Source organism: Gopherus evgoodei, chromosome 3 (assembly GCF_007399415.2).
Source record: "Gopherus evgoodei ecotype Sinaloan lineage chromosome 3, rGopEvg1_v1.p, whole genome shotgun sequence".
NCBI classification, from domain to species: Eukaryota; Metazoa; Chordata; order Testudines; family Testudinidae; genus Gopherus; species Gopherus evgoodei.
In genome coordinates, this window is record NC_044324.1 from 24,788,031 (window position 1) to 24,803,497 (window position 15,467).

Genomic DNA, 15,467 nt, shown 5'->3' on the forward strand with positions numbered 1-15,467 from the left:
TGCTTGAGTTGTCTAGTTAGTAATACTCTATATTTGTTTTTGTTTTCCTTTTTTAGGCAAGCTGTCACTGAAAGAGGAAATGCTGGCATAAGCAGAAAATGCCTGCGGTAGAGTGGGTGTTGGTATATCAGACAGAGCAGAGGAAGAATGGCAGACATCCAGTAAAGCAGAACTTCATTCTGCCTTATCACTAAGTCAGTGAACAGAGTTGGCCAGGGATCATGTCATCTTAGAACTGACTCTTATGGTCCTTGTGGCTGAGCAGTGGAAAGTTGTTCTTGAGAGAAATGTCCAGTGGCTAACATTAAATTGCCACAAACTTGGCCAGCTACTGCACAACTGCATGTCACATGTGAATGTAAAAATAAGAAGCGTGAGAAATTTCAGTGAATGCTTTAATGGAATCAGTGAAGCTACCTATCAGAACCACAATGTGCCCAAATGTTGAAAGAGAACATGTTAGTGCTAGTGAGTTAGAAAACATGCTCCAGCTCCCTTATAAAAATGTACAAAAAGTTTAAAATTAACTATATAAAATAACTGAAAAAAGAGCATAGTTCTTAAGATAACTGTAGCCCAGTTACATAATATAAAATGTTACGGCTTAGAGAACCCCACAATAACAATTACCTTAGATTCTAAACCTCCCCCCCCTTGCTTTTTGGAGGTAACATCAGTGCAAACACATTGCATATCAAAGTATTTAATCAAAAAGGAAAGTTGGCAATAGTCAGGCTTCTACTGCATAGACCTTGCATAGTAAAAGACATAAAATAGTAACCATTGTGATGGGTAAGAGTTGAAGTTGAAAAGTAAAGTAGTATTAAGTTTGTGCCTTGTTTAAAACTGTTTTGGATCAGGGTGGTTTTCAGAAAGGTAGGTAGATATTACATTAATAACTCTGTAGATTCTATTTATCAAAGACAAAGTAGCATCCCGAGTGAATACTAAGTGTGTATACACACACTTAATATTCACTAAGGCAGGGGTGGGCAAACTTTTTTTTTTTGGCTTGAGGGCCACATCGGGGTTGCGCAACTGTATGGAGGGCCGGGTAGGGAAGACTGTGCTTCCCCAAACAGCCTGGCCCCTGCGTCCTATCTGCCCCCTCCCACTTCCACTTCCTGCCCCCCTCAGAGCCCTCAATCCATCCAACCCCCCCTGCTCCTTGTCCCCTGGCCGCACCTTCCTGGGACCCCTGCCCCCATCCAACCCTCCCTGTCGCCTGACTGCCCCGACCCCTATCCACACCCCCACCCACTGACAGCCCTCCCGGGATTCTCAGCCTCATCCAACCGCCCTCTGCTCCTTGTCCCTTTATCCAACCCTCCCTGTCACCTGACTGCCCTCCTGCCCCCTGACAGGCCCCCTGGGACTCCCACTCCCAACCCTTCATGTTCCCCATCCTGTGACTGCCCCCCCCAGAACCTCCGCCCCCTCCTCCCTGACTGCCCCCAGAACTCCCTGCTCCCTTATCCAAACCCCCCCCCCCCGGCTCCTTTACCAGCAGCAGGAGCTTGCAGCCACGACACCTGGCCAGAGCCAGCTGTGCTCCCCACGCTGCCCAGCGGGAGCAGTGGGCCAGAGCACGGCGCGTGGCGACGGGGGAGCGGGGACAGCAGGGGAGAGGCAGGGGACTAGGCTTCCTGGCTGGGAGCTCGGGGGCCAGGCAGGACCGTCCTGCGGGCTGTAGTTTGCCCACGTCTGCACTGGGGGTGCTAGTTTCTCTTTGATAACTTATAACAAGCTATAACGTACATTCAGTATCCTAATGATGTAAATGACTTGTTGTGCTACAGGTGAATGTGCTGTTCCTTCTGGGTGTCTCAATGTACTGTTTGCTTTGATTTAAAGGGACATTAGTTTGAAAATCTGTTTTTGTTTTAAAATTTTCTATTTGGTATACAAGGAAGGACTGGGCTTGGAAGACACCTAGGCTATGTCTACCTTAAAGAGCGTACAGGGGCACAGGATGCAACTGCGCTGCTGTAAGATCTTTCATGTAACCACTCTATGACAATGGGACAACTCTCCTGTCAGCATAATTAAACCACTCCCAATGAGTAGCAGTAGCTATGCTGGTAGGAGAAGCTCTTCTGCCAACATGGCACTGTGCACGCTATCACTTATGCCGGTCTAACTTATATTACTTGAGGGTGGTTTTTTTCACACTCCTGAGCGACAGAAGTTTTTCTGACATAAGTGGTAGTGTAGATGTGGCCCTAGTGTTGGCTGGAGCCACCTGTCAGGCCTGTACACATGTGTTAAAGCTTGGGGGAGCGGGGGGGTAGAAAGGCAATGATCAACTCTGCCTCTTGTTCCTTAACCTTATTGTAGATTTATTCTCTCACCCCATAAGTGCATAATAAAACTGATTGATTGCACTTACACCAATGTGAAATTGGAATTAGGCTTAGTCCTTATCCTTGTTGAAGGGTCAGGTTATCTGGTGGTATTTGTGGTTAGGATGTGCTCTTTCCTGTCAGCTGCAAAATGATGACCTGTATTTTGTAGGCGATGTAACAATTGTTGGAAGGTAACCACTTTTGATAACTGCCAGGTTTGAACAGCTGGCCAAGGATAAAATCTCCAGATCCCTTGAATTGTCTAGTGATGAGTACTGATAATTCCTTTTTGTATTTCTTATTGAGATGGCATCAGAATGCCATCCAGCAGGAGACTCTTCTCTCAACTGTCTGATATCCATAACCAAAATTGTAATTATCAATGTGTGCTGTTCTGGCTGTGTCTGTCAAAAACAGTCCCATTGGATTTTAGCTATTTTTTATTTCTTGGCATTATCTTTTTATCTTAAGGAACAATCCTAGTAACAATTTTCTTCACAGTAGGCAAGTGATATAGGCTGTATTTTAAAAGCCAAAGGTGGGATAATATTATTAAGTAATACAATCTCTGAAATGTTAAGGAGTTTATATTGACAGCTCAGTTATTCAGTAAATAGAGTATCTTACTGACAACAATTACTGTCAGAATGTCCCTCCAAGAAGAATTACTTATCAGTTTGACAAGCCTTGCTGTGTAGGCATTGGTGAGGTTTTCTCTTTCTAGTTTGGTTACAAACACTGCTTGGTAACATGCAACTCAGAGTAGTTGAAATGTTCTTAATGTTATATATATAATCAGTTAATCGGGGTTGTGCTACAGGGCAGCAACAGTGAATAGGGTAGTAAAATATATCAAACCAATATGGCCCTCACTGGTTGGTAAATTTAAATACCCCTTTGCTGCCTAATCTTTCAATAACTTTGAACCACATTCCTTATTTAAAAGAATGTTTCAGACATCCATCCATTCAGCATAAACTGATCCAAACTATATGTGCACTTGGAACATGTATGACAAACACTATTTCTAAAGTATCCAGTTCACAGAATAATGGAACAGAGAATGGCCCAGCAGGCCACACTGTCCCAGAATCAGAGGGGTGGCTGTGTTACTCTGGATCTGTAAAAGCAGCAAAGAGTCCTGTGGCACCTTATAGACTAACAGACATTTTGGAGCATGAGCTTTCGTGGGTGAATACCCACTTTGTCGGATGCATGCCAGAATGTGGGTTGCAGGTGTCAGAACATGAGCTCCTGGTGGCAGGACCAGCCCCTGAGAGCCGCAGCAGCAGGGCAGTGGTGAGATCCAGGCCGACCTAGCTAGCTCCTTAATCAGATGAATAGTTTCAGAGAGGGCCTACTTTCCGAAAACCTTCAGGTAAGGTTCACTTAATCAAAGACCACTTTCTCTGACCCAGAACACAGCCTGTGGTCTAGCAAAATCCATATCCCTAATTGTAAAGGGCAGGAATATTAATAAGTCCGTATATCAAATGGCAGTTTTGTATTCCCCTGTTAATATGTGAAAAAATGCTTCTGCATATCATGTTAGTGCGTGGAAGCCAGTAACACAAATAATTTTATCCATTGGCTAACTGTAGCATAAGAGGATTCAGTTTTGGTGAAGAATGCTACTTTTTTCTCTTCCTTAATTAACAAAACAATTACATAGACTCATAGGTCAGAAGGGACCAATCTGATCATCTAGTCTGACCTCCTGCACAAGGCAGGCCACACAACCCCACCCATCCAATTTTATAACAACCCCTATCCCAGGATCGAGTTATTGAAATCTTCAAAACTAGTTTGAAGACCTCAAGCTGCAGAGAAACCACTAGCAAGCAACCCGTGCCCCACGCTGCAGGGGAAGGCGAAAAACCTCCAGGGCCCCTGCCAATCCGCCCTGGATGAAAATTCCTTCCCGACCCCAAATATGGCGATCAGCTAAACCCTGAGCATGTGGGCAAGAGTCACCAGCCAGCACCCAAGAAGGAATTCTCTGCAGTAACTCAGTTCCCATGCCATCCAACATATCCCCGCAGACCATTGAGCAGACCTATCTGGTGGTAATCCAAGATCAATTGCCCAAATTAACAATCCTATCATAACATCCCCTCCATATACTTATCAAGCTTTGTCTTAAAGCCAGGAAAGTCTTTTGCCCCCACTACTTCCCTCGGAAGGCTGTTCCAGAACTTCACTCCCCTAATGGTTAGAAACCTTCATCTAATTTCAAGTCTAAACTTCCTAATATCCAGTTTATACCCATTCGTCCTCGTGCCTACATTAGTACTAAACTTAAATAATTCCTCTCCCTCCCTAACGTTAACCCCCCTGATATATTTATATAGAGCAAGCATATCCCCCCCGCAGCCTTCTTTTGGCCAGGCTAAACAAGCCAAGCTCTTTGAGTCTCCTTTCATAAGGCAGGTTTTCCATTCCTTGGATCATCCTTGTAGCCCGTCTCTGAACCTGTTCCAGTTTGAATTCATCCTTCTTGAACATGGGACACCAGAACTGCACACAGTATTCCAGATGGGGTCTCACCAACGCCTTGTATAACGGTACTAACACCTCCTTATCCTTGCAGGAAATACCCCGCCTGATGCATCCCAAAATCGCATTTGCTTTTTTATGAGTATCACATTGGCGACTCATAGTCATCCTGCTATCAACCAGTACCCCAAGGTCCTTCTCCTCCTCCGTCGCTTCCAACTGATGTGCCCCCAACGTATATCCAATATTCTTATTATTAATTCCTAAATGCATAACCTTGCACTTTTCACTATTGTATTTCATCCTATTTCTATTACTCCAGTTTACAAGGTGGTTCAGATCTTCCTGAATAGTATCCCTGTCCTTCTCCGTGTTAGCAATACCCCCCAGCTTCGTGTCATCCGCAAACTTTATTAGCACATTCCCGCTCTTTGTGCCAAGGTCAGTAATAAAAAGGTTAAATAAGATCGGTCCCAAAACCGATCCTTGAGGGACTCCACTAGTGACCTCCTTCCAGCCTGACAATTCACCTTTCAATACGACCCTCTGGAGTCTCCCCTTTAACCAGTTCCTTATCCAACTTACAACTTTCATATTCATTCCCATCTTCTCCAATTTGACTAACAGTTCCCCGTGCGGAACCGTGTCGAACGCCTTACTGAAATCTAGGTAAATTATATCTACCCTATTTCCTTTATCTAAGTAATCTGTCACCTTCTCAAAGAAGGAGATCAGATTGGTTTGACACGATCTACCTTTAGTAAATCCGTGTTGCAATTCGTCCCATTTACCATTGACCTCTATGTCCTTGACTACTTTCTCCCTTAAAATTTTTTCCAAGACCTTGCATACTACAGACGTCAAGCTAACAGGCCTATAATTACCCGGATCACTTTTATTCCCTTTCTTAAAAATAGGAACTACATTAGCAATCCTCCAATCATACGGCACAACCCCCGAGTTTACCGATTGCTTAAAAATTTTCGCTAACGGGCTCGCAATTTCACCCGCCAGTTCCTTTAATATCCTCGGATGGAGATTATCCGGGCCCTCCGACTTCGTCCCATCGAGCTGTTCAAGTACGGCCTCTACCTCAGTTGCGGTAATATCCACTTCCATATCCACATTCCCGTTTATCATCCCTCCATCATCGCAAGGTTCTTCACTAGTCTTATTAAAAACTGAAGCAAAGTACTTGTTTAGATGTTGGGCCATGCCTAGGTTATCCTTAACCTCCATTCCATCCTCAGTGTATAGCGGCCCCACTTCTTCTTTCTTTGTTTTCTTCTTATTTATGTGGCTGTAGAACCTTTTACTATTGGTTTTGATTCCCTTTGCAAGGTCCAGTTCAATGCGGCTTTTAGCCTTCCTCACTTTATCCCTACATGTTCTGACCTCACCAAGGTAGCTTTCCTTACTGATCCTACCTTTCTTCCACTCCCCGTAAGCTTTCTGCTTTTGTCTAATCCCCTCTCTGAGTTGTTTGCTCATCCAGTTTGGCCTACAACTCCTGCCCATGGTTTTTTTCCCCTTTCTCGGGATGCAGGCTTCCGACAGTCTCCGCAGCTGCGACTTAAAGTAATTCCAGGCCTCCTCCGCATTCAAATCCACAAATTCCTCCGTCCAATCCACTTCCCTAACTAATTTCCTTAACTCTTTAAAATTAGCCCTCGAGAAGTCAAAAACCCTAATCCCAGATCTACATTTGTTTATCCTTCCATCTAGTTTGAACTGAATCAGCTCATGATCACTCGAGCCAAGGTTGTCCCCTACCACCATTTCTTCTACGAGGTCCTCACTGCTCACCAACACCAAATCTAAAATGGCATCTCCTCTCGTAGGTACTTCAACTACTTGATGAAAAAATCCATCCGCTATCACATCCAGAAAAATCTGACCCCTATTATTCTTGCAAGTACTCGTCCTCCAGTCTATATCCGGGAAGTTGAAGTCCCCCATAATCACACATTTCCCCTTTGTGTTTACTTCATTAAAGACATTAAAGATGTCTCTATCCATATCCCAATCAGATCCCGGCCTTCTGTAGCACACGCCAAGCACTATCTCAGGGGAAGCTCTAGTTGCTTTTTTACCCAATGTGATTTTCGCCCAGACAGACTCTGTCTTATCCATTCCATCGCTTCTTATTTCGCTACAGTTAATGTCATCATTGATGTACAAGGCTACTCCACCACCTTTGCCTTTCTTCCTGTCTTTTCTAAACAGCACATAGCCTTCAATACCCGTGCTCCAGTCATGAGTACTATTCCACCAGGTTTCAGTTATCCCTATAATATCCGGTTTCACTTCCTGCACCAGTAACTCCAGTTCCTCCATCTTGTTACCTAGATTCCTCGCATTAGTGTACAGACCTTTTAATTTTCGGCGTTTGGCGTCAGTGACATTCTTTCCCCCGTCGTGCAGAGAGCTTTTACCATCAGCATCACCCGTTACTCTGGTTTCTCCACTATTCCTCCTTGGATCAAATCTTGGGACCACAAGGGAATCCTCTCTCACTTTGTTCACTTTCCTCTCCAGGTTACATTCTGGCATGGAGATCTCCCGAACATCTCCCAACCATCTCCCCCAACTTCCTAGTTTAAAGCTCTCTTGATGAGGTCGGCGAGCCTCCATCCCAGAATTCTATTTCCCTCCTTACTTAGATGAAGTCCATCCTGAGCGAACAGTCGTCTATCCGTAAACGCTTCCCAGTGACCGTACATCCCAAAGCCCTCCTTATAACACCACTCCCTAAGCCATCTGTTGATCGCCATAATCTTGTCACTCCTTCGTCGCCCCGCTCTAGGAACCGGCAGAATCCCACTGAAGATCACCTGAGCCTCGATGTCTTTGAGCCTCTTCCCCAGTCTGGCATAGTCCTCCTTGATACAGTCCAGCGAGTAACTAGCCGTATCATTCGTTCCCACATGAAGGATAATCAACAGATTCTTTCCCGCTCCCGCTAAGATCGTATTCAGCCTCAGGTCCACATCCTGTATCTTAGCCCCTGGCAGACAGCACACCCTTCTGTTCTCCCGATCAGGTCTAGTTACAGGCCTATCTACTCTTCTCAGTAAAGAGTCTCCAATCACGTAGACTTGCCTTTTCCTGGCGACAGTGCGATTCTGCGGTCTATCCCCCACAGCAGGTGGTCGCAATTCCTTTCGATTTGTATTCGCCCTTACAGTCCTCCTAGGGCTCACACTTGGTGTCGCCTCCATCGACGACTCCCCCTCCTTCTGCAGGACTAGCTGCTCGCCTCTTCTTCCTCGCCCTTTGTCCTTCAGCAGCCTGCTGTGCTCCATCTTCATTTCCCAACTCAGCAAACCTGTTCCTGAGTTCTATTTCTCCATCGCTGGCCCGTCTTTTCCTCTGCCTGGTTCTCCTAGTCACATGCTTCCACCGTCCACTTTCCTCACCCAGCAGCCCCTCCTCAGAGTCCTTTGGTCCTACTTCTATCCGCTCGTCTGAGCTTGTCCCCTGCGCCTCATCATGTCTGTGTTCCATCAACTGCTCAAATCCCCTTCTAAACTCAGCCAGAGTTTCCACTTGCATCTCCAGTCCTCTTACCTTTTCCTCCAACAGCTCTATCAGGCTGCACTTCATGCAGATGAAACTCCTTTCAGGTGCTCCCTCTAGGACCATGTACATGCCGCAGCTACCGCATCCAGTCATCCTCAGTGTGTCTGCACCTGCTACCTCTGCCTCCATCGTAGCGCTCCAACTCTGTGCCTAGCAATCCACGCCTCACACCACACCGCAGGCCACAAACAAGGGTTGGGCTGCTCGCAGACCCCTGCTTCTTCTCTAGTCTGCCTTCCTGGTTCCTCTGCCTTGGTCGTGACCCTCGTGAACCCATCAAACTCTTATTATGTTCAAATATTTGCTTTTGTTCAGTTTTTGGTTTTTATGAAAGAGATGCCTGAAAACCTTGTACAGTGTTTATGCGCTGAAAATTTGGGACAGATATACTATTTTTCCTATGAAACAATCAGATTGAACTCGCTTTTTTAAGTGCAAAACAAAATGTGACATTAGTGATGGTGTCACACAGGCTCTGTCATAATAAGAGCTGATTACTGATCATTTCTAAAAATGATTTTTTGCATTACTTCTGTGTAGCATTCATGAAAAAAATTCACAATTCAAAGTCTAAACTGCATACAAGTTAATACTTGAGTTACTTGGCTCCAATGTGAAAATCCCTCTTTAGTGACCAAATGCATAAACAAAATATTCATATTAAAGACAGGTTGGGCAGAATCTTGTCTTTCTGTAATTTGATGGGGATTTTCCTTAACAAACCAGCTTCTGCTGTTGAGTTAGGGTGACTGAAGCACTGAACTTACACTCAGGGAGATGGGTTTTCTTTTTCTCTCTAACGCATCTTTTCTGTCAGATGCTGGGCAAGTCACTTTATATTCCTGAGCCTCAGTTCCCTCATCTTTCGGATTGGAATGTACTTGTCGATTTTCAAGGGATGAAACGAAGTTAAATTTATCTCTTTGAAGGGCAGGCGGACACTATACAAGTTCAAAATATGACTATTAAAAGCTGATTTCGTGCTTATAGCTCCAATTCTTCGCTATGGTAAAATGATGTTACAGAATCTGAATTTTTGCCTTAAATGCAATTCATACTGCTGGTGAGATGATACTGGATACCACTCAGTTTTCCAGGGCTCAGGTGGACATGCCTGAGATGAAATACCATTGTGGGACATTTCAGACATATTAAGAACTGTTCATCTATAGAACTGCGGAGATAAAGGAAGGAAGAGGCACAGGTCAAGACCACAGTGGGGCCCCGGGTTATCACTACTTCTTACCACCCAACACAGATGTAATGAGGTTGAGCAGCATCTGGATAAGAGAAACCTAGGAATACTAATTATTCCTTAAAAAATGTTTTTAATGACGTAGGGCTATAAATGCAACACAAATAGAATAAGAAAAGGAGAAATAGAGACCAGCATTGAATAAGGATTAATATAAATGGCAAGTTATATTGCAAACAAATACAAGTACAGGTAATATTATGCATCAATTACTTACTATTATAACGCATGCTATTAGCATTGAATATAAATGGCAAGTGATGCTGAAGGCAGGTACAAGTACATGCAAACCTACTGTTACTTACTAACTACCAACCTTGCACGTACTGTTCCTGCCACTAGTGAACACAAACATAAGTAAAACTATTATATCTGCAACTTATAACTACTCCTAAGCAGCATAATACTTTTATTAAGATTTTACTACATTTATAATACTGCAGCATTGATATGACTAGAGATCAAATGATCCTGACACTACCATTTGTAATACTGTATTGCCAACACAACTTGAGATCAGATTAGCTCGAGCAACCCAGACTTCTTTACTCTGTTACTTTATACTGCATGCAACCAAACTTTTTTAGTCCAAAACCTTACCCTACCGAAAATATGTTACCCTTTAGTCGACCACGCTTTGAACTGGCCAGGTACAGATAGTCGGTGTGATTCAGGTTTCCTTGATTCAGGGGGTGTGCGTCCGACCAATCAAAGAGAACAACCTCTTATACCAGTGGTTCTCAAACTTTTGCAATGGCTCATATTTTCCGAATACAGTCAATTGTCCTAATTGTAGTTAATGTGTCAGACACAAAACGTTTGAAAATAGCCCAAAGAAGTACTGCTTTACACCTTGACTACAGGTCTGCATTAAAAATATTTGAATTGGTCTAAAGAAGTGCTTGGTTGCTTTACACGTTGACCACAAGTCTGTATCTAATTTTGCAAAGCCTGCTTTTTTGAGCTAACCAAAAGTCTACAACAGTTTGTAGTTCGAATTTGCTACGCCTAATATTGCAAAACTTGCTTTTTGCAGCTGATCACAAGCCTACAATATTACCTAGTCTCAACTTGCTACACTTGCTCTGATTGCTTTGCTTGACCTCTGAGGCTTCCGGAAGTTTTAGGCCCAACATTGAATAAGCTTGGCAATACTTTTTCTTGATAAGACTTTGTCACAGCAATCACAAGAACCTTTTTGGCATATGATATATTCAAGAGCCAAAACACTCATGTTATTTTTGATGGGTGACACTCATTTCCACTTTCCTAGAATAGCGAAATGTTTCAGCACAATTTATGAAATAGTTTAGTAGGAGCTTTGTGAAAGTACAAAAATAAGTAATTTAAAATCATCACTGCAGGGATAATTGAAAGTCCTTTAAAGCAGCCATGCAAAGGACTTTTTTAAAATCTGGGTTTGTGCTTTTTTTGTTGGCTGCTATATGATGTATGAAAGGCTAGAGGGGTTAAAAATCGAACAATATTAAAACAATGTTCAGAAGCAAAATATCAGGAAAATCAAGTCATATCTTCTTGAGCTTTTTTTTTTTTTGGAGGTAGTGTCAGTTGTATGTTGGTTATGAGCATTTTAATTGACGAGATGGGACTGCTGAAAATTCAGCACTGAGATTCTTCCAACCTATAGCTTTATCATCCTTAGAAGCTGTCAGGGAGCCACAGCAGGTTTTCTGCACGAGTTTGGCCCTAGAAGGAGTCAGAGCAGGCTGGAGGTGACTCTAACTTATTCCAGTGAAGGATTGCCATGGTGTAGCAGAGCCTACTACACCAGGAGTAGTGGTGGTAGCTGGCTGAGAAGCAATCTGTCAGCGTTATGACACGGGGGAGTTCACCTCTGTCCATCTCCTTTGTACTCGCTCCTTTGATGAATTGGCTGCTAAAGACTTAATGGTTTAAAGGGATTAATAATGGTAAATGGGGGACCACAGAAACTCTGCATCCTGCCTAATTTATTTAGGGTGAGAAATTACATTTTTGTAACTGGTTTCTTTAGTGAATCAAGGTTAGTTTGTGTGTTTTGTTTTATTTGCTTAGTAATCTGCTTCGTTCTGTTTGCTATCCCTTATAATCACCTAAAATCTGTCTTTTGTAATTAATAAACTTATTTCTTGTTTATAACATAGCCCAGTTTGTGCAATCCGTATTGGGGTTGGGGAGGGGGGGTGGGCAAGAAGCTGTGCATATCTCTCTTCACATTAAGGGAGAGGGTGAATTTTTATAAGCTTGTGCTGTGCAGATTTTTCTATACAGTGCAAGACAATATACCTTTGGGTCTGCACTCTAAGGGAAGTGGGCACCTGAGTGCTGGAGCAAGTCCCATAAGCTGAGTCTTCCCAGAGCTGATCTCAGTGTCTGTGTCTTTCTGCAGCTAGGTGTGGCCCTGCTTGTGTGTGCGCTAGAGCAGGGGACTCCATAGTTTTTTTGATCGCACACCCCATCAGTAAAAAATTTTTGAGCATACACCCCCTTCCGCGCTGACTCTACCATTTTTGCCGAAGCTCCCTGTCATGGTATAATTCCCCACTCTGAACCTTAGCGTCCAAAAGATGGGGTACCAGCATGAATTCCTCTAAGCACAATTACCAGCTTAGTACTTGTAGCGCTGCCACCAACCAGGAATTCCAGTGCCTGGTACACTCTGGTCCCCCCAAAACCTTGCCCGGGGACCCCAAAGACCCAGTCCCTCTGGATCTTAACACAAGGAAAGTAAACCCTTTCCTTCACCATTGCCTCTCCCAGACTTTCCCTCCCTGGGTTACCTTGGAAGATCACTGTGATTCAAACTCCTTGAATCTTAACACAGAGAGGAAAATTCACCTTCCCCCCTCCTTCTCTCTTCTGCTCCCAGACTCTCCCTGAGAGAGAGAGTAATCCTGACACAGAGAAAATTAACCTTTCTCTCCCCCTTCCCTCCTTTCTCCTCATCAGTTCCCTGGTGAATCCAGACCCCGTCCCCTGGGATCTCACATCAGAATAAAAAAACAATCAGGTTCTTAAACAAGAAAAGCTTTTAATAAAAGAAAGAAAAAACAGAAAAAATTATCTTTGTAAATTTAAGATGGAATATGTTACAGGGTCTTTCAGCTATGGACACTGGGAATACCCTCCCAGCCTAAGTATTCAAGTACAAATTAAAATCCTTTCAGCAAAATAGAAATTTGAACTCCTCCCAGCCAAATACACATTTGCAAATAAAGAAAACAAACATAAGCCTAACTCGCCTTATCTACCTAGTACTCACTATTCTGGACATATAAGAGACTGTATCAAAGAGATTGGAGAGAAACCTGGTTGCACGTCTGGTCACTCTCAGAACCCAGAGAGAACAACAACCAAAAACTAACAGCACACGCAAAAACTTCCCTCCCTCAAGATTTGAAAGTATCCTGTCCCCTGATTGGTCCTCTGGTCAGGTGGCAGCCAGGCTCACTGACCTTGTTAACCCTTTACAGGCAAAAGAGATATGAAGTACTCCTGTTGTATTAACTCTTACTTATCTGTTTGACACCCCCCCCTCCAAAAAACTGCTCAGATTCCAGCCCGAACTGCCAAAGGGCCGGTGGGGGGGGGGAGGGAGCCGACATTATAGTGTGTCAAACAGTGAACAACACATACCTGCAGATCAGTGAGTTCATGCTCTTCCCCCAGCACCCTGTTCTCTGTCGGCAAACTCTGACTCCTGCCTCATGAAGCAAAAAAAAAAAAAGCACTCCTGCCGCGAACCCCCAAGGATCCTGTTGCGCACACCCCACTTTGGAGACAACAGTGCAAGAGGAGGCTTAAGAGGCTGGCTCAGCAAGACAGGGTAAAGGGGGCCCAAGCAGGCTCAGTGGTATCCAGTACATCAGATGTCTCCTTACAGGGGGGCAACCCGTCACAGTGGTATAAACACTCTGCTTGGCAATGGAAAGGCTGTCTTAACGGACACGAATGATTAATGGAATGATCAGACATAAAACAGAACTTTATTACCAAACAACATACAAGTTGGCTGTATGCAATTTTCATTGTTTTTGTGCAACAGATGTATGCAAATATATTGCCAGGGTTCCCATGACTAAACTTTGCTGTGTCCGAGTTAAAGTTGTTTTCTACATGCACATTATGCAAACTTTAAACATAATAGTATGTGTTTTGTTTTTGGTGCAAATCTGTGATTAACATTTCTTGAACTAAACTTTCAAAGAAGCATCAATTTTGCAAATAGAACTGTACATGCACTGTTATTTTCAGGCACATAATAAAATCTATGTGCGTAGGAGGCAACTGAACATTCACATGAGTGTGTACAAAATCACATGTACAATATTGAAGTGAGGTTCTGAAAAAACTGGTCCCTTGTTTACTTTAAAAAAAAATTTGATCAAAAGAACTCTTAGTGAGAGGTCCCTCTTATGTATAAGTCACTTAATGTAGTGCATTAAAATAAGACGTTTCATATTTCCACATGTCAGAGTTAAGCACTGACTATTTTGTTTCTTTCTTCTCTCAGTTGACTATATCGTGGAGTATGACTATGATGCCATACATGATGATGAGTTAACAATTCGAGTTGGAGAAATCATCAGAAATGTGAAAAAACTAGAAGAGGAAGGATGGTTAGAAGGGGAGCTAAATGGAAAAAGAGGCATGTTCCCTGACAATTTTGTTAAGGTAAGTGTTTGTGTTAATCTCAATCTATTACTACCATCACATTGTAGCTCATTTATTATTTAAATATATTAAATGAAATGACATAGCATTTACATTGGTATCAGGATACATTTTTGTGGCCATTATATGTGATTTTTTTACTGATCTAATTCTTTAGTGTTTTTCTAAAAATGCTTTCATGTTTCAGAATAAAGTTAAAAGTAATAATGCTGCTGTCTATTCACTTCACTTCAGCAATTTTATGTCTGTATATTGACACAATATCCTTTCTTTTCCAGTTGTGCCCATTTTCTGTTGTTTGTACTTGGGGCATTGCTGTGACAACTTAATTAAATAAAACCTAAATATATTACTGTGAAATTTTTTTTAAAGAAGCTTTACTTTTATTTTTAGCCTTGAGGGGAAAAGAGGAATGCCTTATTCTAGCTTGATTCACAATTATTTTGCTTGGTTCTTACAAAGTACTTTGTACCTCCAGTAGTATGACTGATAAATCCAGCGTCAAACATTCAGCTGTTCCAATATGGTATATTACGTCACTTATATTCCATGTAGTGGTCTTGATCTTTAATGTGTGTTGGTTTATAATGCACTTTTGAAATTTGAAGATTGCCTAATCTGCCAGTTGTTTACTTGCCTGGTTTAGATCAGAGCATTCCTTGCAGAGAAGTGACACTTCATTTTGTGCTTTCTGATTTTTGACCGTCTCTGTAGGATTCTTAGGTTTAAACTTTACTCTTTTAGAAATTATGATGAGAGTTTTTAGACAAGATTCTTTTCTTACTGTCTTGTGAAGCATAATTTATATTTGGTTTCTTTAAAAACAGAACTCTGTACAGACCTGTAATATGCCGAATATTATCTTTTGGTGTCTTAAAATATAACTGGAAACTTGTTTAGTGTTTAATATTTTAAACTTTGGTAATTTTCTCAATTTTGATTAGTTGTTGAAATAGCAAAATGATTGTCAATTCCACACTTTATGCTGAGAGGAATTTTCAAAATATTCCTCTTGAGATGATCAAGTTTAGTAGTGGTTTTTTTCACTGAGAGAGAAAGGAAAAGGCAAAAAACCACAACAAACATGATAAGCTGGTGTAAATTCCAGTTTGCAA

The 15,467-nt window shown here is 42.5% G+C and overlaps 1 protein-coding gene across 2 annotated transcripts in view; it reads left to right on the forward strand.

Annotated features, from left to right (window-relative positions):
• CD2AP (CD2 associated protein) overlaps positions 1–15,467 on the forward strand; it is a 138,112-nt gene that overhangs the window by 19,219 nt on the left and 103,426 nt on the right. For both annotated transcript variants that reach the window (XM_030555303.1, XM_030555304.1), the window contains exon 2: positions 14,192–14,352. In XM_030555303.1, the coding sequence (XP_030411163.1) occupies positions 14,192–14,352 (161 nt within the window). The remainder of the gene's footprint in view (positions 1–14,191; positions 14,353–15,467) is intronic.